General features: G+C 39.3%; 1 protein-coding gene across 1 annotated transcript in view; it reads left to right on the forward strand.

The window, feature by feature from the left end:
• Positions 1-27,254, forward strand: part of CNTNAP5 (contactin associated protein family member 5) — a 1,232,224-nt gene that overhangs the window by 303,801 nt on the left and 901,169 nt on the right. The window contains exon 2 of the mRNA XM_090279100.1: positions 4,673-4,777. Coding sequence (XP_090135226.1) covers positions 4,673-4,777 — 105 coding nt within the window. The remainder of the gene's footprint in view (positions 1-4,672; positions 4,778-27,254) is intronic.

The raw sequence follows: 27,254 nt of genomic DNA on the forward strand, positions 1-27,254 counted from the left end.
GGGAACCCCCTGTAGGGAATGCTCCACCTTTCTCTTGCTGCCACCAGGACTCTGTCTTTATTTTTCACTTTTGTCATCTCAGTCATGATGCACCCTGGTGTGGTCCCCTCTGGGTTCAGCTCACCCAGGACCCTCTGTGCTTCCCGGACCAGTATGTCCATGTACTTAGCAAAATTTGGGAAGTTTTCCTCATTTTTTCAATACTTGTTTCCTCATTTTTTTAATTCTTGTTTTCTCATTCTGCACTGATTGACTGTTTCTTTTCTTCCTTATGTTCCAAATGATTGATTTGAACCTCGGTTTTCTTCCCTTTACTATTGGTTTTATGTGGATTTTTCTTTGTTTCACTTAGCATAGTCTTCACTTCTCTTATGCATTTGCCATACTCAAACATATCTGTCAATCCTGTGAGCATCTTTATCACCAGAGTTTTGAATTCTGCATCTGTTAGGTTGTCTATCTCCTCATCTGTTAGGTTGGGTATCTCCTCGTTGCTTAGTTCTCCCACTGGAACCTTGATCCATTCCCCCTTTTTGGGCCATACTTCTCTGTCTCCTGATTCTGACAGGCTCCTGTGTTTGTTTGCCTCTGCATCCCAGGTAAAGCTGTTGCTCCTGTTATGTTGTAAGGGGTGGAGCCTTAGGGATTCATCAGTACAGGGTGACCTGTTTCACCACATTGTAGTGCTGTGTGGGTGAGGGTTCCAAGAGGAAACAATGCCACCTTTCCAGCACTCACCCCTTCTCCTACTTCCGCACCAGACTGGCGCCCCTTTAGCTGCTGCCCTTGACATCGTTCCCAGAATGGGTGGGTCTGTGGACATTCTAGCACTGTGGGGGCCCTTTAAACTGCCTGTCTGCTGAGACAGGCAGTTTCCACCCCAACCCCCACTGGTCTGCACAGTCAGAAGCAATGAGGCTTGATTTTCCCCAGTGCTGGGACCATGAGCTGCCAGGTCCAGTGAGAAGCTGGAAATGCTCCCAGTGTCCCTCCTGACTTTTTAAAACATGGAACTGCGCTTTCTACTGGCCCACCACTGCTGCTGCTGTTCCTGCCACCACACCTCATACTCTCTGTCCTGGCTCCACCCCTCCTAACTGTCTGGATGAGATTTCTTCTTTATATCTTTGTTTGCTGGACTTCCATGCAGTTTGATTTTCAGGAACTTCTGGTTGTTTCTAGTTTCGAGATAGTTGTATTCTTTCTTGGTTTTGGAGGGAGACACAGTGTATCTGTCTACACCTCCATTTGGCCAGAAGTTCCTATTCCTTCCTTTAATTTTTATTAAATTTATTGGGGTGTCTTTGGTTAATAGGATCATACAGGTTTCAGGTGTATACATTTCTGTGTGACAAGATCTATGTACTGCATGCTGTGCACACCACCTTTAGTGTGAAAAAGCTATTGGTACCACTGATTCTTGGGTAAGATTTGTGACATAGATACAAGATCCCAGAAATAAATTTGTTGAAATGGTTGCTTTCAATTGCAACAGATATTACAGACAATTTATATACTGCTTCCTGTTCTAATTCTGTGGTTTATCCCTTAAAAGTTTTTTTTTTCTCATCTATTCTCATTTCATGTTTAAAATCAATAATGGCTGCATATGGCAGAGATGACTTTCTCTGGCAGATAACAATGGAAATAAAGCTTAGGCATTTGAATGGATTACCTGAAGTCACTGAGGCAAGAGAACAAACCAGTCTATAATGAGAATCTCCTAATTTTGACACTTCTAAGATTTTTCACTATTTCACACTGTCCCAAATAATGGAGTAAAAACAAAACAAAAACAAAAATCTAATTATTGTTCTCATTTATGCCATATTAATCTCCTTTGCTTTAAGGATAAGACATGCAGAAAAATAATGTACACTTTTGGATTTAGAATGGTTATATAGACACTTTATTAATTCCCAATGAGTATAGGTAATTTGAGTAAAAGACTGGTCTGTTCTCAATTTAGATGACGTTAAGTTTGTTTATGTGCCAGAGAAATGACAGAGGAAATTACCTGTTGGCTGGAAACAGGGAAGTCTTTCTCCCTTATGATTTGAAAATTTCCTACCCTTATCATTCTTAGGACCAGGAAAAAAAAATATTAGACATGCTCTCTAATAGTTGCTGTTCTAATGCACAGGGTCCCTGAGAAAGCCATGCAGAGGGATCTCCTGAATCCTTTCATTAGCACAGACTGTTTTAGTGGATTTATTAATTTCCAAAGTGGAAACACTGATACCACAAACTGAGATAAGGAAAGCATGTTTCAGAAGAAGATGGGTAGTAGAGAAATGGCAGCTGGGGTCCCAAGGCTGTCAGGCTTTGGGAGTTTATCTCTCCCTGTGGCAGTGACTTGTGAATGAGGAGTCTGCATAGTGCCAAAAGAAACCAAAAATATTTGGACATCTGGGTAGTGAGGGACCTGTTTCACCGGTTTGGATGTGACTTTGGTGAAACTCTTCTGAACTTTCCCATAAGTTTATGTATTTATTTATATCTTTATATTTCTCAGTCTCTCTGAATTTCTTGAGTTATGACACTTAATTTTACTCAAATATATCTCCAATTCCTATCCAAGATCAAGCATAAAGTAGGTTCTTATAAATACTTACTGGACTGAATTAAATTGAAATAATTAGGTCACTTCTAGTTCTACTTAGGGAAAATAGGATAAGGGGCATAATACTAAAAAATGTCATCAGTGATACATAAAAGGCCATAAGACCTAATAAAAGTGGTAGCATAGTTTTATACACTGAACATGTTTAAGAAATATATGAATACTATAATAAATACAATAAATTACCTTAAAAAGATCTTCAGTTTGCTTGTGGAACTGGATGTCATGAGGGTTGTGAGTTATTGGGAAATGGTAGAAAGAGTGTGACTTGAAATTGGAGAATAACTGTCACTACACATGTAGATAGGTGAGGCTCATCATACAGCTGTGCACTGATAGGGATGCTCTGTGGTGTCTGCTGTGTGCACCTGTGTGCACATGTGCATGGAACGTTCTTTGTGGGGCTCAGTTCAATCGGTTTTGATTTTTTGCATCACCTACTACTTTGTGATTATAAAACAGGCCTATACAAAACATAAGGTTTTGATTATGTTGAAATTGTTTCCCAATATATAAATAGTGTAAAGTATTTGCATTTTCAAACAAGGGCCTTGGAGATGTGTATGCACTTTCTCTCACCTGCATCATATGGCAAGAGAATAGTGGCTCTGAGCTCTACTATCCATTTGCAGAATGACTGTGTCTACAGACTTGCTTTGTTATGATTTTTGTTATTTCTCTTTGCTTAGGAAGTGGCTCTGTTCTGTGTCAAATACCTAAAAATATTTTTTAAATATTTGTGTTGGGAAAAATCTCAAAATATGTTTTGCTAGTTGATTTTTAAAACACATTTAACTAACAAAAAATAATTCTACATTTCGTATTAATTTCCTGCAATTAGATAAAATACTGCTCTTTAAGAATTTTATGAATAAACAATAAGTCTCATAATTCTGTGTTTATTTTTTTAAATGTCAGATCAACTCTTTATGAGAGCCTTTAATAGCACATTTCTAATTTTTTTGACTGAAGTATGTCTAGATTTCATGAAGTCATTTTGCAGTGCCCTGCAAGACCAACTGTAAATAAAATTTAAAAAATGAAAAAGAGTATTTGTACTGTTATGTTAATTCTTTCCTTCCTTCATACCTTCCTTCCTTCCTTCTCTTCTCTCACCATTCCATTATTTTAATAAGACTTTATAAAAAGCCTATTATGTACCAGATACTTTGCTAAGGTTCCACAAAGGTCACATCACCTATTAGAGAATACAAACAGATAAATAAAATATTACAAAACTTTTACAAGACCAATATGTTATGTGAAGAGCAAAATCCTCTGCATGTGATTGGATAGTCAGAGCATCAGAATCAATGTGGGAGAACATAACTATATAGTCAAGACTGCACCTCTGCCCTTAGCCCCACCATGCTCCATATTTGGGCAGCATCAGAGACACCTTAGAAAGCATATTTACCACATTTAGGGAAGGCTGGAAGGGTAACTACTGAAGTCAATATTATACTAAATATTGTATAACATCAGAACTATTCTCTATTACTTTGTAGAATAGAAATGAATTCTTCAAACAAGAAACTCATTTCCAAAAGACTGTCACACAACTGGGAGTGAGATATTCTAAATTATTCTGTCCTTCTAGGTACAGCTATTACAAGAGTCCTTAGGGCCTGAACATTAGAGAGCAATTAAACAATGATTGTCCCTTTAATAATCTCCCCTCTTACAGAATAAACTCAATAGCTGTAACTTGAGGCTTTACTCAAGCATTTTATTCAAGAAATAGATGGATAGTTGGGTTTTTGAATTAGACAGATATGGGTGAGAATTCTTGACACACTATTTTCTCCTTTTGTAACCTTGGACAAAGTGACTTAACATCTCTGAACTTTTGTTTCTCCAACTGTCAAGGAAATGTAATTTTTTCAAGGTTGCTGAGAAGAGTAGATGAAAGAGCACATGGACATAAATAGTACTGGCCTTTGTCAAGGCAGGTGGTTAATAAATAATGGTGGAAAATGACATGATTCCTATCTTTATGGATTATCTCTTGCTGATAAAACTTGCTCTCTTTCTGTCCTGTTGTTTCAGACAACTGTGATGACCCACTAGCATCCCTGCTTTCTCCAATGGCTTTTTCCAGTTCCTCTGACCTCACTGGTACTCACAGCACTGCTCAACTCAACCGAAGACTTGGTGAGTAGGGTGACAGAATTTCTAAAGCACTGTGCTGAGTAAGCACGTCATGGGTAAATGGAAGTAAGTGCTCCTCCATACACGGAGATCATGTACAAGAGCAGGGTTCGGAGGAAGAATGCAAAGAAGGGCTGACAGTGAAATAAACATGTCTCCCAGCAGCACATAATTAATATTCAAATTATTCTCATTCTTGTTCCTCCAATCCATATTATTCCTCCTTGATTACACCGGGGAACACAAGTTCCATTGAGTTAGATCTGACACTTGTTTTTGACTAAATTTTGGCATCTGAATCCAAAAAATGACCCCAGTTTTTCTCTATCACCTCAACTTTTTAAGGTACAGGACACCTTCCCTTTGTCCCAAAAATCACAAAAATGTACATAAAAATAAAAATAAAGAAAAAATTACCTGAACATGCTTTTTATTTAGTTATTTTATTTATATAAAGTCTATATATTGTTACTGTAAGTCAAATTGTGTACAAGTAGTAAAGTTCTGCTACCAAACATACATATTAAGGTATTTATCTTTTCAAACAACGAGCTAGGAAATGCCAAAATGAGATACTTAAAACAGTCTCCTTCAGTTGGCAAAGCTTTAACAAACTGCTTCATGAGACCCAGTTTTATGTGCAGGGGTGGGAATATAATGTTCTTTCTGTCAACAAGTGGTTCATATAGAATGTTTGGATCACCTAGTTTGTGGTCAGATCTTGGAGGCCAGTTAGACTCCACTCAACGCTTCTCATGGGCTCTGCTGTCCCACATACAAAGGAAAGAGGGATACTTGGTATATCCACATTGCTGACCAAGAAGAAAGCAGACTCTTTTAAGGACAACACAGATAATCCAATTGTGCTTGTGAAATTGCAAAAGATCAATGACTCTCTTTACTTCTTCATGTTCTTCACAAAAACAAACCGAATGGCCAATTGGGACTGTACCAGATCAATTGCCATTGTGGAGGAGAACACATTTCAAGCTCCACTTTCAGCTGTCAATGAACAGTTGCCATTCAGTTGCATTCTAGATTGGAATTCCCAATTCCTCCATTAAACTAGGTATGTTATGTCAATACACAAAGCCACTGTCACTTCAAAAGTACCTCAGAAATGCACTTTCTCTTGATCAAAAGTAGGATGCCTTTGCTCCTTTTTCAAGCAATGTTTTCTTGTGCAGTCTTGATGCTAGGAGATCTGAAGCCTTTTTGGATAGTCTCAAATGTCATGGCAAATCATTCAACTCATGCTGATCAAATCCCTTATGAACTGAGTCATCTTCAGTTTCAAAATCTTCATCATTGCTGTCACTTAGATCTTCACCATACTCCTGTTTTCCGAAAGAGGGTAGTTCAATAAAAACTGGCACTGGGATTCCAGCTGAATGAGGCACTGGGTTTATAGTGATGGTAGACTAGGATACTCTACTTTACATTTATTTTTCTTGTTATATCCTGATGTTTTCACTATACAAAAGTAACCATCACTTGAATGATCTCTGGGCTCTCGCCAAACCATAAGTACACCAAGTGGCAATTTATCACATGTTCCCTTCACCCACATCTGTCAACTCTCGACACACTGCTTGCACACCTTGTGAGGGGCCCAAGACTTATCTTGATCACCAAGTTTTACTTTAAAATATGCAAAATAGGCTTGCCTGACAAATGCACTGATGTTTGTTCTTTGAATGGAAATGGTGAAACTGCCACAGATATAACAAAAGGAATGAGGGTTTTTTAGGCACTTATGATGAGAAATAGCAGAGGCAGACATGATCTGAAGGAAAGGAGATAAGAACGTATGTAAATTAAAAAAATCAATTCTGCTAACTCCTTGTATACAGACAAGAACTTGGACTACAGTTTGGAATATGATTCACTATATAAAGCAGCACACAACTTCTCACCACACTGTCTCATGTGTAACTGAATAGCATAGACAAGTATGAACCTGTTGATGGTCTCCAAGTCATCCCCTCCCCCTCCCCACTTGAAGGAAGTTTGCTTTCAGCCAATAGGAGAGCACTAGTGCTTCCCTCGATCCAGGCTTGATCCAGCCTAGGGCTGTTGCATTAAAATAAGCTGTTGAGAAAAAACTTGACATGATAGAAGAAAACTAACTGCAGTTTTGAAATCAGCATGCCTATTTAAGTCTAAAACAGCTGACAAACCAAACTCAATGGGAATTCTGTTAAAAATTGTTCCCCTGTGTAATAAAATCTGGGGATTGAAATTTTTCTATCAGACAAATATAAGTTAATATATAACTTTAAAAAATTTAATATATAATCAACCAGTGAGAAGCATAACAAATGACAAATACATTTTCCTAGGAACTTAATAATAACTGAGTGAACTTTTTAAAAATTGCCTACACTGCTGTTAGTGCAGGGCTTGTGGCCACTTAGCAAGATGTATTAGGCTTACTGAGGCCAGATTCTCTTGTCTGAGAGGACTTAGGGAAATATGAAGTACAATCCAAGACAAGCCATTTGTATGAAAAAGCTAGAGGAAATTGCTTAGATGAGCCCAAAAGTTGGGTGGGGCAGAACTTCAGGGAATCAGCCTAGTTGATGGAGTCTCAGATATGGCACCTACCTGCAAGCTCTGTGTGGGGAGGGCTCAAAAAAGGAATTATGGCCTCTGCCACCACTTCTGTCTTGGAGAATGCTGTCCCCCAGCTCTTTCCCTGATACCAGACACTTCCTTCCTCCCTGTATGCCTCTGGTACCTTTCAAAATGCTGCCCCAGTGCTGGAGCTCAGAGACAGTATGTCTGAATGTGAGACTTTTAAGAGGAACTACCTGGGAATCTAAAAGTTTCTGTCTTCCACAGTCTCAATCTCAAACTATTTGCAAAAATAATGACAGAAAACTTCCCTCACTTGGTGAAGGAAATAGACATGCAAGTCCAGGAAGTGCAGAAAGTTCCAAACAAGATGAACCCAAAGAGGCCCATGCCCAGACACATTATAATTAAAATACCAAAGGTTCAAGACAAAGAAAGAATCATAATAGCATCAAGAGAAAAGCAATTAGTTATCTATAAGGGAACTTCCATAAGACTTTTAGATGATTTCTCAAAAGAAATTTTGCAGGGTAGAAGGATTGGCAAGAACTATTCAAGGTGATGAAAAGCAAGATCACTTTACCCAGCAAAGCTAACATTTAAGATTGAAGGGCAGATAAAGAGCTTTCCAGACAAGAAAAAAGGAAAGGAGTTCATCATCACCAAACCATTATTATATGAAATGTTAAAGGGACTTATTTAAGAAAAAGAAGATCAACAATATAAACAATAACATGGCAATGAATACATATCTATCAACAACTGGGCCTAAAAAACAAAATAAGCAAATAAGCAGAAGAGAAACAGAATCATAGATACAGAGAAGGTTTTGATAGTGGCCAGAAGGGAGAGGAGTAGAGGGGATTGACAAAAAAGGTGAAGAGACTAAGAAGAACAAATTGGTAGTTACAGAATATTCATGCAGATGTACAGTACAGTATTGGAAATAGAGTAGTCAAATAACATATATGCATGGCCCATAGACATTAACAATGGTGTGGGGATTACCTGTGGGAGTGAGGGCGGGGGGTTGGGTGAAAAGGGTATATTAGGACAACTGTAATAGCATAATCAATAAAACATAATTTTTAAAAAAATTGCCTCAGGATGACCTTGAATGGGCATACTTTTGATTTCAAAATATTAAGTAGTTTTCTCTTAACGCACTCCATTCATTCATTTATGTATGCATTAATTTAGTTTATGAATTCCTTCCTCTCTCCCTTTCATTCAGCCTTTTACAAACTTGTTAAGGAACTTCCTGTTTTTTCCACTAAAAACTGAAATTCAAATTGTAAAACCCTTGACTTATATAAAACTAAGTCCCCTTGATTGAGTTGTATGTGCTCAACAGTATCCTAGCCCTCATCACTGCTGCACTATTGCACAAAGTGAAGTTTCCTCTGATTCCCCTGGGAATTATAGACAGATTTCCTCCACAATCTGAAGGTGGAGTGTTTCTATGAAATCTTTCATAAGGCAAAATTATGTAAAGCAAAAAAAGTGATTACCATTAATTTAAAAACAAAAATCCTCCTCAAATTTATTTTCATTAGTGTAAACAGGTACTAATGTGGCTCTTCTGTAAAATCAAAGTTGTGTGATGCAAACTTCAAAGCAGCAAAGGATACCTGTAGACCTTTGGCGTACAGTATACTGAACATAGGTATTTAAGGACCACTTTATCTCCAGTGTATGTTCAGATCTGAAGCATACACATCCTCTGACCTATTCCCAGGAAGAAAGTCCACACAGCTGTTAATTGTGTAGTGTCAGAAGTAGGGATCAATAAAAAGTTGAAAAGAAGAATATAGAAAAGGTATGCTGATGGACACCCCTCAGAGTCTTTGTAAAACAAGACTAATGAGCTCTGACAGTGACAAACTCATCTTTCTGAGAGAAAAAACACCATTAGAAATGGTCTCTGAGCTTAGGAATTTCTGTGGTGTACAAAATCTGGGCAATCTACCAAGAGAGGAGAATGCTAGATCGTGAAAGACCACTGTAATAGCTGTCACACTGCTATCTCATCTACGGAAGGGATTTGCCAAATGGAATTTGTGTTCTCTCACTTCCATACACCCCCTAGCCCCCATCTCATCCACACACAAAGAAATAAAAAGCAACAAAGAAAACTAATTACTTTTGTTAAAAAAACTACAAAACAGATTAAACTGGATGTCAGATCACCATTCACTTAGCTTGCCAAGTCAGTCTATATAACTGTAGTTTAGCAGAGATCTGACTTTGTCAGATGTGATTTGTTCTATGGCAAGAAAGCTTTTGATCTGGGCATTAAAGCTGACTGGGCTGGGAGAAGCACTTTCTGTCACCAGGAAGCCGCAGAGCTGTGGATTAGACCTGCTGAAAGTGATGGGAAGGTTTTAGGTTACTTTATATGATTAAAAGCAAATAGGAGTAGTCATCTTTGGCCCCATGAGAGGAGAGGTTTGTACTTTTCTTTCCCATCTCCCTAAAATATGGTTTTACAAACAATTATGTTTACTTTTTGTTCCTTGAAATGTTAATCTTTCTTCCTTATTCAATATATTTTTGAGATTCCTGCCTGTGTAAATTGAGATTATGTGTTTCTAGCATGACAATTCAGTTGCTATGGAGAATTTTATTTTTTATGTCAAGGCATTTTCAGCTTCTTGGGCCCATGGACTAATGAAGAGGCTTAAAGCTTGTGCCTCCCTTTGGCACAGAATTCACACGCACATTTCCCTCCCTTGGTCAGCACTGGTGGCAAATAACTAAGGGCACATGAAGGTCTTCAGAAATTGCTTTTAAGTTTGGCATTATTTGTTCCTCCATGGAGAGATGTGGATTAAGAACAGTGCGGGAATCAGGGTTTCACAATTAGCATGCTATCAGCTGTCTAGGAGCTTTTCTCAGATAGCTAGGTGACAATCCCGAGGTTCTAGTTTTACAGGCAACACTACAACACCTGCTTGCAAAAGAGTGCAAGTCTCTCACTGCAACTGATTGAGCCAGATATTATATGGAAATAATCTAATCTGTTTTAAAACACAGTGAGGCATACAGAAATATGTCACAGAATTCCCTCCTCCCCCCGTGAAGGACTCTCCTTGTTTTCAGCACCTTTCTTTTATGTTTCCTTGTCCGAGCTGTCCTGGGACGGCCGGCCTCAGATCACATGCTTTCCTCTTGGCTTTATGTGTCCTCTCCCCTACTCTGGAAGTACAGACCCTGAGAGGAAAGATAGGCATCACCTGGGGGCATATTAGAAATGCAGAATCTCAGGCCTCTATACCAAATCTGCTGGGTCAGAACCTGAGCTTTAACAGCTCCTGCATTTGCAAAGCCAAATTTGAGATGTACTGTTCTAAGAGCATCCCGAGTCTTCTGCTCCTTCAGTTCTTACCCACATATCTTCCTTACTCTGGATCTCTGGGGTAGGAGAGGATGGAAGTAGTAACCTAAAATTAAAAGGTCTTTCAAATTGAGAGACAATGAGCATTTTTTTGAGATCAAAGAATAGTTGTTCCTGATGCATTGATTCAGGCTGAAACCCAAATAAGTGTTTCTATTAGTAGACAAAGGCAAGGCTTTTTTGTTTGTTTGTTTTATTTTTTATGGGAAAGAGGAAACCACTACATCAATAGAAGGAAGACATTTCCATTGGTGTATATAAGCTAACATAGTGACAATAATTCTAAAGAATAGTTTTTAATTTTCAATTCAAGAATGATCGGTCTGGTAGTCATAAATCTGGTTGCTTTTTATCTTTGCAAACAGTTCTTTGGGGCACAATGTTATTTTACAAGCAGTCCGCAGCTTATTTACCCTGTTTTAGCACCAAAAGTTTTGAGACACAAGAGGTGCAAGTTAGTTTCTCTGGCATGGTGGCTCCAGCTCCTTTTTAAAGTGGTTCTGTTTATATTATTGTTTACAGAAGAAAAGCAAAGATAGCTAAATGATTATGAATAAGAAACCATACTAAAAACTAGTCTTAAGCTCTATTTTTATCATCATACTAGTACTCTGAAATAGCTAGTATTATTCACATTTTTAAAGATGAGAAAATAGACTCTAGACAGGTCAAGTCACTGACCTAAGGATACACAGCTAATTATTGGTAGGACTTGGATTTGAATTTAATTCTCTCTACTCCATATGAGCGAATCTCTTTATTCACATTGACCTGAGATCTTAACCTGAGTAAAAATGGCATTGGCATAGTCGTCAACTCTTTCAGGTAATTTTGTCATTTCTACTAACATTTTCAGTGTTTTAACAATAAAGACTGGATTTTCAGGCATCAAGGTAGAAAGGAAGATATGGACACCTATGTTATGTCAAAGCTCCTAAAATCATACTGTGTCCTAATATACTAATAGGCAAAATTATTCTTGACCTAAATATTTAAACAATGTGCTAGGCCTCTTCCCTTACTAACATCTATAAATTATATATATATATATATATATATATATATATATATATATAATGCATGAGAAACACAGAATAAAAATCTGCAACTGAACATGGCTTTGGGATCCTGTCTGAAATGTAGACAAATCCAATGCAATGACCCTTTCTATTCAGCCAGAATAATTGCAAAGAAAATTGATGTTAAGAGAGAAAGGGGGAATTTTATGAATACTTTTGCTCACTAATAATATAATGTTTCCAAAATTCCACACATCAACATTTGGCACAATAAAAGTTATAGATAAGCCTGCATAATTCACCTTTTATTTTTATTTTTTATGATACCTGGTCATTTCCCTTGAAAGGCCAAGTAGATATTTTTTCTAAGTGGCATTTTGTAAAAATGCTTGCTTAGTGAATCACCCTTGATATTTTGCAGAGATAAAGTTTCATCCAATTGGTCTGTTTACTGCATTTATCTTAAATCATCATAACCTAAAAATATAGTGATGGAATTAAGAGCAGGGTAATTAATGACATTTTCTGTCTAGTGATTGACAGTTCACTACTTTATTTTCAGTAGTATCAAACCAGGAGGAAATAAGTTGTATTGAATAGCATATTGTATAGTGGATCCTCTTGCTTTGTCTAACCAGTAGTAGTTATGAAGGATCTACTCAATCAATTCAGTCAATTCATCTAAAAAATAATTTTTACTTAGCACATTGTGGAAATGTCATGAAAATGGTAACATAAATCAAACTCTAAGGAATCAGAAGACAGGAGATGATATAAATATGCAGCTCATTTTTCTCTAGGCATCCAGCTTGAATGATCCTTATCTGTTGGAGGTGCCTCCCCTGGAACCCCTTTTCAGTGTCTCAAACTATACTTACCTTACATACATTCTACACCATCAGTTGCTTATGTCTCATGTATAGTTTTCTAATCAATATACATGTCTGATAAAAATCCAGACTTTATAAAATAGTTTTTCTTTTATATCTGTTTTGTTAAGGACTTATTTTTAAGGAATCTCTTCCACAAAAGTATCTAGAACAATCAGTTATTATCCTTGGGATCGCTTTGTTCAGGTAATTATGTGTTGAAGAAACAAAAACTCACTAGCTTGAAAAAGTTTCATTAGCTTGAAACATATTACATTATTGAGATTAGGCACATGGAGATTGAGAGGTGTCCATATTTCTATTTCTTGAACAGTGTGGTTGTTATAAAGATGTTCAGCTTATAATAATTAATCAAGGTAAATATTTGTTTGGTGATATTTTGCCGTGTTTGTGTTTTATTTTACGTTAAAAAGAATTAATTTTTTTTTTTTTTTAATGAGGACAGGCTCCAGAGCTGGTTCATTTGGTCCAGCTAGTATATTTGGTTCAATGATGCCATCCTCAACATCAGCTTCATTCTGAAGCTAATGTGCCTGCCCAGCCTCTGCCAAACACAATGCTCTGGAAAAGAGAGCCCATGGTTTGTAGGAGCTATTCTTAGGGCCATTCAATTGTGATTCCTCAGATCCACCCTATGATGATTATCACATAGGTGTCAGAATATGGAGGCAGCTGAACTGCGTACCTGGATTTTTGACATATGCAAATGATCCATATGCAAATTAACTTGGTCCTAGCCTCTACCGTAGGAAATGATAATGGACTTTTCTTGTTCCTAGAGGAAATGTTGATGGACCTAGCCCAATATGTTGGCTGGCCTGGTGGGCGAAAAGCAGGGAGATGTAAATGACCTACTGGATGTGTTGATGGGCAGGCTCACCCTAACCGAAAGTGTGTTTGGCAAAGTGTGGAGACGGCGCCTGAAAGAGCTCCAGCTAGTGATTCCTATGGGCCCGCAAGGGTGCCTGGGAGTTTCTACCATCCCTTCTGTTTCTCCTTCCATTTTCCCCCTTGCTCCTTTCTCCTATGGGCCCTTGAGTCAGTCCAGGAGTTTCCTCTTTCCTCCAAGCCCTTCCCCCTTTTCGCTCTATAAACCTATTGTTTAATCCTAGAGTGGTCCTTGAGTAATTACTCAGAGCAAGGCTACCTCACAGTAGGAACTTGTCAGAAAATGCAGATTGTCTAGACCTATTCCAGACCACCTAAATCAGAAACTCTAGTAAAATAACAGGAACTCCTGTTTTTTTCAGGCTTTCCAAGTAATTTTGATGCACTAAACTTTGAGAATTACTGCTTAGAGCAGTGGACCTTTTCCGGGACTCAGGACCCAGGATCCATGGCATAGAACAGCCAATTACTCCAATCCCACATCACCAGCATATCTTCCTCATGTTGAATTAGCCATAATGTTGTTATATATTCACTCCTGAACCTATCACAGTCAAAGGGATGTGGAATAATCTTACTGGGTTTAGACTACTGATCTGATATGGAGTAAAAGAATACTCAATCAGGTTACCTCTTTCTCTTTCTTGAGCTGTATCTCCTGCCTTTTGTTTGGTTACATTTCACATCTTCCAGTCAAAAGAGTAACTTCACGATGGAATTTTTAACTGATGCCAGAGTTTTTCTCTTGGATAAAAATATACCAAGATGAAGCTTTAGGGTAACAAAATTAAGCCCACTTCTCTTTAACCATCTTGTGCTCATAGTCAAGAAACATATGAGTTGTCATATATTATCTTATTTGATCCTTGATAAAGTAGATATTAACTATGTAATTTTTATAGAAGTAGATAAATGACTTTAATAAATTCACAAAGTATAAAGTAAGAGTTTCAACTCAGACACCAGACTTGGTCTAGGCACTGGCTTTCAAACCAAAGTGCCCCAGGGGAGCAAGATAGGTGTAGGTGCTCTCAACTATATTCATAAGAAGGAAATTTTAAGAAGTTTTAAGTGATAATCCCGGCAGTATAAGATTTACAGTTTTAAATGACTTCCATTCCACTTCTTCACTTTCCCTTCAAAGATCTTGGGAGAGTCTTTCTTCTTTTTTTTTTTTTTTTCTATATGAGTAAAAATAGAAACAGTGTCTTCTTATCTTGCTGCTGAATATTTTACACTACTTTACTCATGGATTAAACTCAATAATTATATATCCATTAAGTCAGGAATAAATCATCCACTAAAAATCTCCTAGGTCTGACCAACTGATTGGTAGATTTAAATTGTATTGATTTGCCAAATTAAAATAGAGTTTAGCTTTTGCCACTTTATAAGAGACATCTAGAACAGTGTTATGCAATAGAAGTTCCTGCAAGGCTGGAAATGTCCTTTAGCTGTGCTAGCTAATAAGGTAGCCCCCAGTTATACATGGCTATTGAAATATGGCTAAAGCTACTGAGGGACTAAAATTTCAATTTAATTGTATTTCAGATTAAATAAGCACATGTGTCTAATGGCAACTGTATTAAACAGCGTAATTCTAGTGTCCTTTCAATTGTTACGTGCCTGACATTCTCACCTAAGTTTATAAAAATGCCTTGGTCCTTTTATGCGTATATGAACAGTCCTTGGTCTACAAAGAGCATGGATTTGAGATGACATCCTTGGAACTGAAGTATAAGTTTCTCTAAACCAAATGCACTCCTAATAATCTCCTTTGCTTCTTGTGAAACTTTTTCACTGTGCATTATACATCCAGATATTCTCTTTTGATTCATGAGAGCTTTAAGCACTCCATTCTTCATAAGGGAAGATTCTTATTGTAGCCATCACAGTAAAAACAAGTAATGAGCACCAGAATCCTTAAGAGTAATAATACAGCTCTCTTCTATAAACACAGAGAAACATAGGTGTGTGCCCAAGTCTGCACATTGTCTCTAGGCTGTTGTTGCCCATATTCCTCAGACTTTAGTACAAAGAAAACATCTTAGAAGCTGAGTCAAGATGGGGCTTCCTGTTCAAAATATTTGTGGGGTTGTGATCTCTGGAGACAGATTATGAGGGAAGAAAGGGGGATGGGGAAACTTCAAAAAATGTGGTCTCAGCTAAAGTCTACCTTCATTCAGATTCCAAGAGAAAATTCTGAACCACAGATTGCACTATAACTACTTGCTAAGGTAAGGACAGGGAGAGTGTTAGCTTCCTAGGCAAGAAGGCTTCTGTTTGGCCAGGGGGGAAATCTCTAGAGGAGGGGACAGTCAGTTCTAATTGCCAGTTACCACCCACTGCTGGGGAATAAATTCACCCTTTAAAGAGAATGTGAGTGGAGCCATGAAGAAATCTCCAACAGGACTACTTCCAACACCGGTAGCTCTGTGTTCTTTTATCTACCCCAAGGCTTTCTCTTTGCACTGTAAACACTGCCCTGCCCTCCAGGAGTCTTCAATTAATGCCTGATAGTGTTGATGTATAAAAACTCTAGTTTTCTCCTGCTCTGGTGGTATAACCCTAAGGTGCATCCTATGCTAGTAGGGTTAAGCTCAGCCTTAGGAAATGGCCAGCTAGATGTTACACCATAGATTGGCTCTCTTTTATCCCTGTCTCATATCCATTGACTTCACCTGACTTTCCAGGGGCAATTCAAATTTATGTCTCATAATTTGCTTCTGGGTAACAAACAGTTACACACAGAGAGCCACCCCCCATTCTTGTTCTTGAGTCAGCCTCACTTATTATACTTGGGTCTGATTCAGATTCAAATTTTTCCTTCCCTTAAATGAATCTCCTCTTCTGGGCTCCTTTGTTCTTTCCTGACAACTGGCCTCAAGTAGAGTCACTCCAGGCTTTCCTATGGGTTTTATCTTATTTTGAAACTCACAGGGCATTTGGTCAAGTTCCCATTTTCCTTTCCCTCAGGAGACACATGCAGATAGAAGTATAGAGCCCTGGCCAGGACCAGTACGCAATGCCCAGGTCTTACCCACTCCTGGCTAGTAACAGAAAGGTGATGGCCAATGTACCGGTCAGCAACTTCCCAGACTCACAAGTTCTTGCCAGGGCATTAGTCCTGTTACAGATGGATGATAACAATACTCTGAGCAGAAGTGCAAGAAGCTCTCCTGAATCTTACAAGCAGGCCCGTGAATGTTATTGCTTTTACCTGTACTGTACAGTGTTAAATATTTATGGGGAGCCTCTCATTAACATCATTAGATAGTTTGTGCCTGAAAAATTTCAAACTTTTCTTACAAAGGCACCAACTCTTTACTAATTAAAGATGCAGGTAGTAATTCAACCTAACAACCTGGTCACTTGTAAGAATGTGATTGTAGCTTTTAGGGCCTTGTGTAAATCTGGGGGAGGCAAATGCCTAGAAACCTGTTTCTTATAGTGTTTATTTTAGGGATTTTAAAAATGGCTAGTATGTGTGCTTCACAGATTAGGTGTGAAAATGTTATTTGTGACTCTTAGCTTCTGTTGGTCTTGTGCTAAATGGACTCTGCTTTTGAATGATAGTTGTAAAATATTGCCTAGCATAGATCTGTTTATAATGTTTTGTGCCTATTTCCAGGATGTGACATCAATCGATTCTCATTTCCATTTCTGAGTTAGAAGGGATAATAAGTGTAGAAAAAGAATTTCTGCATTTTTGACTAGTTATTTTGTTTCTTGCTTAGAGTCTACCCTTGAATGTAAAGTTGGAAATAAACATTGTGCTGTAGAAGGCTGGGCAGAGAGACCTGGGTCTCTTGTCTTTAAATCTTCTTTAGAATTCTCCATATGAGTAATTTCCTGCTTGTTTAAGATACTGGTTTCTGAGAAAATTTTAAGGCAGGAATAAGGAATGAGAAGAACTGGGTTGGAGAGCAGCCTTTCACCATATAACCTGCATCATCTAGTTGGTCCTTTGTGGCTGCTTTAATTTTTAGTAAGTGAAAATTAAAAATACTATTGCTAATTGCTGTGAGAATCAAGCAAGATACTAAAAAATTTGAAGTGTCAGTCATGAGTCTAGTGAGAATTCCTAAGAGAAAGAAAAATGAATAAAAGGTAAGTGCTCTGTCTTTGCTTTTCAGAGGTTGTGTAGATGAGTGCTTAAGATTTGGGCTCTTGGGTCCTGAATTTCTGTGTTTGAATTCTCTACTCTACCACTTACTAGTTGTGTGATCTTAGAAAAGCTATACAATTTTTCTTGCCTCAGATTCCCTGCCTATGGAGTAGGGATAATAATGTGGTGATGAATGAGTTGATGCTGGCCATGTGCTTAGGGGAGTCCCAAACACTGAGCAAAGACTGTTAGCTAAAAGCGTGTGTATAAATGAACACCCCACAGGTGTGTGGAATGGAAATAGTGAGAAAGAGTCAAGGACTAACTGGGAGTGAAAAGAAATGTCCAAGCCAAAGGAAAAATGGGTATTTCTGAATTCACAAATTTTCAGATTTCCTAGGCAATTCTAATTCTGACATTAAGTATCCATCCATGTTGGGTTAGGAGGGTTAGGAATCAAACTGAAGCACAGTGTCCATCTTTAAATCCAGAGAAATTTCATATTGCTATTTTTTAAAATAATTGAAAACAGTATATTTTATTTAATTTGGACAATTACATATATAAATAATTAATTACTTTTTGGTTAAATATTAATCAGACACTTCATAATCTACCACATCCTATGTTTCCCGAACCACTTGGCATATCAAGAGCACCTTTCTAAAAATACAGATATCAGTCCCACACCCAGAAAAGCTAGATTCAAAACCCCTCCTTCCTCCCCCTTCACATTTTGTTCTGCCTACTTCTCCTGTGGCTCCTTTAGTACTATTTACTGAAGACCAGTGCTGTGCCTCCATCCCCCAGAATCTCAGCAGGTTTTATTTGAACTAAAAAACGACTCTTGAGAAGGTAAGATGGCGGAGGAGTGAGGAGAGGTTGCGGTTTTAGGCTCCGGAGACCCGTCTGCAGTTTGGGCTAATTGCAGACAGAACATCTCAGTGAGCAGCTGGACATTGGTGGGAGTTGAGCCAAGGCACTGCTGGATTAGAGAAAATCCATCTGGGAACAACCTGTTTAGTGAGGATAGTGGAGAAAAAGGGGACGAAACGGGATTCCTGACTGGGGCGGCTGCCCGAGCTGCGGCGGGAAGCACACAAAGGACTTTTGGCGACCACAGGCTGCCCGGAGAGGAGGCAGGCGGAAAGCGGATCTCTGCCCGCTGGCAGAGACGGGACTCGACCAAGTGGCATTGGCGCTGAAGGACAGGAGACAGCGTGCTGCCGGGCAAGTGAGAACATAATTCTCCTTTATATTTTTCTCTAGTGGACGGTGGAGAGGGGAGGAAAGTTTGGGGGTGGTAGGCCGTTCTGGAGGAGGCCAGGCGCAGAGGCGTGCTCATGCCCCAACCCTACCCTTGGGTCGCAGGGCGCGCATAGGGAAGTGCTCTCACTCACTGGCCCAGGTGCGTGGGGCCGTGAGTCCAGGCGTCCCTCGGACACTCCCCAACGGACATAAGATCAGTGCCCCTACGGGCACAGGGAGGGCCCACTGAACAGGCAGAGAACCGTGCACAGACACCCCTAGACAGCTCCCGTGGGCGCAGGGCCCCAGGCCGGAAAGCAGACCACTAGCGCAGGCTCTGTTTGTGCCCGCCCAGATGGGTGAGGGAAGGTGGGTGGCTGCAGCACGGGAACAGCAGACGGCGACTCACAGACGCTCACTTCCACTAAGCACAAGTGTCCAGGGCCCTTCCCTAAGAGGCCAGAGACCAACTCCCGGTGCTCGGCTCAGCGGGACTGAGGGCACGGGGCGGCGCGCGAGCGCGAAATCACCTCAGCCCGGGGTCAGGGGGCGCCAATCCCGGGGAAAGCTCTCGGGCCCCCCGCGAGTGCAGGGACGCGCGCGCAGGGATTCCTCGGCGCGAACGCAGAACTGCCGCAGCCCAGCAACAGCAGGAGCCAATCCCGGGGAAAGCGCTCGGGCCGCCCGCGAGTGCAGGGACGCGCGCAGGGATTCCTCGGCGCGAACGTGGAACTGCCGCAGCCCAGCGACAGCAGGAGCCAATCCCGGGGAAAGCGCTCGGGCCGCCCGCGTGGGCAGGGTCGCGCGCAGGGACACCTCAGCGCGAACGGGGAACCACCGCGGCCTGGCAGCAGTGGGCTCCAACCGCGGGGCAAACTCTTGGGCCGCCTGAGCGCGCAGAGGCTCGCGCGCAAGGGCTCGAGCGCAAGGGCACTTCAACTGGCTCCAGCGGGCAGCAAGGGAGCGCGCCGTGCGGGCAACCGCGGGCGCGCACCATAGCGGCAACCGGGGGCGAACACCAGTCCTGCAAAAAACAAGAACCTCTGACCTGCCACACTAGACCAGCTGTGGAACCAGAAAAAGAAGGCAACACATCAAGGCTAAAACGGAGTAAAAACATCGCTTTTTAAAAAATTTTTTTTTCCAAATTTTTTCTCCCAAATCTTTTCTCCCTTGTTCTTTCTTTCTTCTTAATCATTTCTTTTCTTTCCTTCTTTCTTTATTCTTTTCCTGGGGTTTTTTGGGGGGGTTTTGGGGGGGTATATATATATATATTTTTCAATATTTTTTTTTATCTCTCTTTTTTCTTTCTTTCTTTCTTCTTTATTCTTTCTTTTCTATTTTTCTTTGTTCCTTTCTTTCTTACCTTTTGGGGTTTTTTGGGGGGGTTTGTGGTAAATTTTTTATTTTCTCGTTCTCTCTTTCTTCTTTTCTTCTATTTTCTTGGGGATTTTTTGGGGGGGTGTTTTTCCTTCACCTCTTCCAATAATAACAAACTTTATCTCTAACGTGTTGCATATAACCTTCCTTCTCATCCTTTCTCTTTAATCATTGTTTATTCGTTTGTGTGTCTAGCTTAGCCCCCCTATCACTCTAAATAATATAATATAATTACTATATAAACCCAAATACAATACAATCCCACTTTCTTACTATATTATGTATTTTTCTATCCTTTTCTTCTATTTTTATTAACATACAATGTAAATATTACTAACTGACTTGCACAGTCTCAAATATTACTAATCTATCACCCCCTCTATCAAAAATTATATTTTTCCTCCCCCAAAACAACTCTTATCTATTCTTCTTATAGTATAAAAGCTCAAATCTCTTTACATTTATATTAATACGGGCTAGTTGGCTAATGATAGCAGGATAGAGTGGGGGATACTTTTTGAGGGTGTGGGTCTCCTGCCTGGGCTGTGTGTTTATGTCTTTAACAGCATATCCACAAAAGAACTCAAGACAAAGCGGATAGAGTGATTCTCAACCAACTAGCCAGAAGGAAGATCCTATAAAAGAACATCTGAAATATAACCAAACAGCATAAACAAACGAAATAAAGGGTAACTCAAGAACATCAGGCTCAGGATATCAAAGAGACTGCACCACTGAAACTCCCAGACCTTCGATAAAGAATATTACACCACAAAGGAGGGAAGTCAAAGCAGACTACTCCCCCCCAAAAAATAAATAAATAAATAAATAAAAATAAAAAGAATCCAACATGGTAAGACGCAAAAATAACCCCTCAATGAAAAGAAAAGAGGAATCCTCAGAAAGAGAGATAGATGAAATAGACATAGCCCAAATGTCAGACATGGAATTCAAAACAATGGTGGTAAAGAAGCTCAATATACTCGACATCCTTAAAATCAACTATGACAACCTTCAAGGAAGTTACCAACAGCTCCAAGAAAATTACAGGGAACTTGCAGAGAACTACACCAGCATAAAAAAAGACATAGAAATTGTTAACAAGAACCAGGAAGAACTTAAGAATACAATCTCTGAACTGAAAAACACAGTAGAATCAGTCAAAAGCAGACTAAATGAAGCAGAGGATCGGATTAGTGAGTTAGAAGATAATGTAGAGAAAAACTCCCAGACAATACAGCAAAATGAAAAACGATTCAAAAAATATGAACAAGATGTAAGGGAATTACAGGATAGCATTAGGAAAAATAATTTAAGGATCATCGGAATATGAGAAGAAGAAGAAAAGGACCATGGAATTGAAAATCTGATAGGAGAAATAGTGACAGAAAATTTTCCGAACCTGATGAGAGAAAAAGCTATGCAAGTCCAAGAAGCAATGAGAGTTCCAATCAAGAGGAACCCCCAAAAACCCACTCCAAGGCACATCATAGTTAAAATGGCAATATTCCAAGACAAAGAGAGAATCCTAAAAGCAGCAAGAGAAAAGCAGCAAATAACATACAAGGGAGCTCCGATAAGGCTATCAACTGATTTCTCAACAGAAACATTACAAGCCAGAAGGGAATGGTCAAAAATATTTCAAGCAATGAAAAACAAAGGCCTACAACCAAGAATACTCTATCCAGCAAGACTCTCATTCAAAATAGAAGGTGAAATAAGGAGTTTCTCAGACAAAGGAAGACTGAAAGAATACATCTCCACCAAACCAGCATTGCAAGAGATGCTAAAGGGAGTGTTCTAAGAAAAAAGAAGGAAAAAACAAGAGAGGAGAGGAACAGAGGTACAAAGGGAAATGAATAAATACACGTCAATAATAACCTTAAATGTAAATGGATTAAATGCTCCAATTAAAAGACATAGGGTAACAGAATGGATAAGAAAACAGGATCCACATATTTGCTGTCTACAAGAAACACACCTGAAAACAAAAGATTTACACAGACTGAAAGTAAAGGGATATAAAAAATATTCCAAGCAAACGGACCAGAAAAAAAAGCCGGGGTAGCAGTTCTCATATCAGACAAAATGGATTTCAAAGCAAGGACAATAAAAAGAGACAAAGAAGGACATTTCATAATACTTAAAGGAACAATCCATCAAGAAGATATGACTTTGATAAACATATATGCACCCAACATAGGAGCACCCAAATACATAAAGCAAATACTAGAAGACCACAAAAAGGATATCAACAATAACACACACATAGTAGGGGACTTCAACACTCCATTATCAACAATAGACAGATCATCAAAACAAAGAAACACCAAGGATATACAGGCATTGAACAACACACTAAACCACATGGATCTAACTGACATATATAGAACTTTTCACCCCAAAGAAGCAAAATATACATTCTTTTCAAGTGCACATGGGACATTTTCAAAGATAGACCACATGATAGGTCACAAAACAAGCCTCAACAAATTCAAGAAAATTGAAATCATATCAAGCATCTTTTCAGATCACAATGCCTTGAAACTAGAAATTAACCTCAGGAAAAAAAATCAAAGACACCCAAACTCATGGAGATTGAATAACATGCTATTAAATAATGAATGGGTTAACAATGACATCAAAGAAGAAATCAAGAAATTTGTAGAAACTAATGCTAATGAGCACACAACAACCCAAAACCTATGGGACACAGCAAAAGCAGTCCTGAGAGGGAAGTTTATAGCAATACAGGCATATCTGAAAAGGCTAGAAGAATCTCAAATAAAAAACCTAACCACAATGCTACAAGAACTAGAACAACAACAACAAACAAAGCCTAGGGCAAGAAGAAGGAATGAAATCATCAAGATCAGAGCAGAACTAAATGACATAGAGACTAAACAAACAATCCAAAAGATCAACAAAACTAGGAGCTGGTTCTTCGAAAAAATCAACAAAATCGACAAGCCTCTAGCCAGTCTAATCAAGAAAAAAAGAGAGAAGACACAAATAAACAAAATCAGAAATGAAAGAGGAGAAATCACGACTGATACCTCAGAAATACAAATGATAGTTAGAAATTACTTCAGACAACTGTATGACAAGAAATTTGATAATCTAGAAGAAATGGACAAATTTCTAGAAACATACAACCTTCCAAAACTGAATCAAGAAGAAGTGGAAAGTCTCAACAGACCAATAACAAAGAAGGAAATTGAAACAGTAATCCAAAATCTCCCGGCACACAAAAGCCCTGGACCGGATGGCTTCACAGGCGAATTCTACAAAACATTCAGGGAAGAACTAACTCCTGTCTTCCTCAAACTGTTCCAAAAAATCCAAGAAGAGGGGAAAATCCCAAACTCTTTCTATGAAGCCAGTATTATCCTAATCCCCAAACCAGGTCAAGACACAACAAAGAAAGAAAACTACAGGCCAATATCACTGATGAACATCGATGCTAAAATTCTCAATAAAATATTGGCAAACAGGATCCAGCAATACATCAAAAAGATCATACATCATGATCAAGTGGGCTTCATTCCAGGGATGCAAGGATGGTTTAATATTCGCAAATCAATAAATATAATACATCACCTAAACAGAATGAAAGACAAAAATCACATGATCATTTCAATAGATGCAGAAAAAGCATTTGATAAAGTACAACACCCATTTATGATGAAAACACTCAACAAAATGGGAATAAAGGGAGCATATCTTAACATAATTAAGGCTATATATGAGAAGCCTGAGGCCAACATCATACTCAATGGACAAAAACTGAAAGCATTCCCCCTGAACTCAGGAACTAGACAAGGTTGTCCACACTCTCCACTCCTTTTCAACATAGTGTTGGAAGTCCTAGCCACAGCAATCAGACAAGAAAAAGAAATAAAAGGCATCCAAATTGGGAAAGAGGAAGTAAAACTTTCATTATATGCAGATGACATGATAGTATACCTAGAAAATCCTATAAACTCCACTAAAAGACTACTCGATATAATAAGTGAATTTGGCAAAATCGCAGGGTACAAAATAAATATACAGAAATCTAAGGCATTTCTGTACACCAACAATAAAATAGCAGAGACAGAGACAAAAAAGAAAATACCATTTACTATAGCAACAAGAAAAATAAAGTACCTAGGAGTAAACTTAACCAAAGAGATAAAAGACCTGTATTCTGAAAATTACATAACATTGAAGAAAGAAATTAAGGAAGAAACAAATAAATGGAAGCAAATACCATGTTCTTGGATGGGAAGAATCAACATCATCAAAATGGCCATACTACCCAAAGCAATTTACAGATTCAATGCAATCCCTATTAAAATACCAATGACATATTTCACAGACCTAGAACAAATACTCCATAAATTCATATGGAACCAAAAAAGACCCCGAATAGCAAAAGCAATCTTGAGACAGAAGAACACATCAGGAGGAATCACAACGCCAGATATCAAACAATACTATAAAGCCACTGTAATCAAAATAGTATGATACTGGCATAAGAACAGACATATAGATCAGTGGAACAGAATAGAGAGTCCAGAAATAAACCCAGGCCTCCATGGTCAACTAATCTTTGATAAAGGAGGAAGGAACATAAAATGGAGTGAGAAGAGCCTCTTTAACAAATGGTGCTGGGAGAACTGGATAGGGACCTGCAAAAAAATGAAACTAGACCACCAACTTACACCACACACAAGAATAAACTCAAGATGGATCAAAGACTTAAATGTAAGCCGTGACACCATAAAAGTCCTAGAGGAAAACATAGGCAGGAAAATATCAGATATCTCACGTAAGAATCTCTTCACGGATACATCTCCTAAAGCAAGAGAAATAAAGGAAAAAATAAATAAATGGGATTACATCAAACTGAAGAGTTTCTGCTCAGCAAAAGAAAACATCAGCAAGATGAAAAGGAAACCAACCATATGGGAAAACATATTTGACAATGACATCACAGACAGGGGACTGATTTCCAAAATATATAAAGAGCTGATACGACTCAACATCAAGAAAACAAACAACCCAATTAAAAAATGGGCAAGGGACCTGAACAAACACTTCTCCGAAGAGGACATACAGAAGGTCCATAGACACATGAAAAAATGCACAACATCATTAGCCATCAGGGAGATGCAAATAAAAACCACAATGAGATACCATTTTACACCAGTCAGAATGGCCATCATCAACAAATCAACAAACAACAAGTGCTGGCGAGGATGTGGAGAAACGGGAACCCTACTGCACTGTTGGTGGGAATGCAGACTGGTGCAGCCACTATGGAGAAGAGTATGGAATTACCTCAAAAGATTAAAAATGGAACTGCCTTTTGAACCAGCGACTCCACTACTAGGATTATACCCGAAGAATCTTTAAACACCAGTTCAAAAGAACTTATGCACTCCTATGTTCATTGCAGCACTGTTTACAATAGCTAAGTGCTGGAAACAACCTAAGTGCCCATCTGTAGATGAGTGGATCAAAAAACTGTGGTACATTTACACAATGGAATACTATGCAGCAGAAAGAAAGAAGGAACTCCTGCCATTTGCAACAACATGGATGGAACTAGAGAGAATTATGCTTAGTGAAATAAGCCAGGCAAAGAAAGAAAAATACCATATGATATCACCTAATACAGGAAACTAAAGAACAACACAAACAAAGGAACTAAATAGAACAAAGAGCAGAATAGCAGTCAATAGGGGGGAGGGGAGAGGGAGAGAGGGGGGATAAGTAAGGGAAGGGATTAGTCAAAGAACCCATATGGAGGACTCATGGACATGGACAACGGGGAGGGATATGATTGCGGGAGAGGGGGTGGGTTGGGTGGGGGAGAGAAATTGGGGGAGGAGGGGACAACTGTAATTGAAAAACCAAAATTAAAAAAATAACTAAATAAAATAAAAATAAAAATTTAAAAAAAAATAAAAATAAAAAACGACTCTTGAAATAAACTTCGAGAGAAGATGGCAGTGAAGTAGATGGAAGCAGAGTCTACTTGCTCTTGCCCCCAACTCATATTCTTGACTGATATTCTGATAAATAACCTGAATAATCAATGGAATCTTAGCTGCTGTAAAGTTTGGAAGCCAAGGAGTACAGAAGACACTTCACAATAGGGGGTAAGGAGATTTTATAGGTTGTAGGGGAAATACCCTGTGTGAGAAGCCTGCAGCTGCAAAGAGACTAGCCAGAAATTGCAGCTTTGTGGCTCTCTCCCCTCCCAGGGCAGGGAACCCCAAGACTCTGCTAGGAGTGACTTGGTAGGATATAAGAAGTCAGGGAGATCCAGGCTACACACACAGTGAGCAGCACATCAATAGCTGCAGCACCAACTGCCAACTAGGAGAGTGCCAGAGAGAGGGAGGGACTCCCAAAAGAATCAGGGGCTGCACCTGAGTCAGGCAGAGGCAGGCTGTGGCCAGTATTGACCAGGAGAGACTTTTGGTGGTGTGAGTGGAGAACCAGACAGTGCCTTGGTCCTGCAGTGGGTATGCCACAGAGACTCTTTCTAAGGGTAAGGTAAAGTATGCTTGGCAGGGTCCCTGAGCACAGCTTCCCTGCCCACAAAGGGACAAGACTGAAAGTGCAGTTTGCTCCCATAGAATGCAGTTGGGCAGACAGATCAGAAAGTTACACAGCAAGGGGATTTCTGGGCTCATGCCCAGTGTGGCAAGCAGGCCAGAAGCTGCTCAGAGTGGAGAGTTTGGGGCTATGTCTGCTATGAAGGCAGTGGACTCAGAACTAGATAGGCAGGAATTGAGGGCCTGAGATTATTTGCAGCCAGGCAGAGCCCTCTTTCCCAGCAGAGTTCAAACCTCTGGGAAGGAAAGGAAGTACCCAACCCCCACCTCCTGAAGGACTGAAAGCACCACATCCAAAAGGGAAACTGCAGAACAGGCAGGACAAGCTCAAGAATTTACTGCAGGGTGCATAATCACAGGAG

This window comes from Furipterus horrens, unplaced genomic scaffold (genome assembly GCF_987537825.1).
Source record: "Furipterus horrens unplaced genomic scaffold, mFurHor1.1.pri manual_scaffold_1, whole genome shotgun sequence".
NCBI classification, from domain to species: domain Eukaryota; kingdom Metazoa; phylum Chordata; class Mammalia; order Chiroptera; family Furipteridae; genus Furipterus; species Furipterus horrens.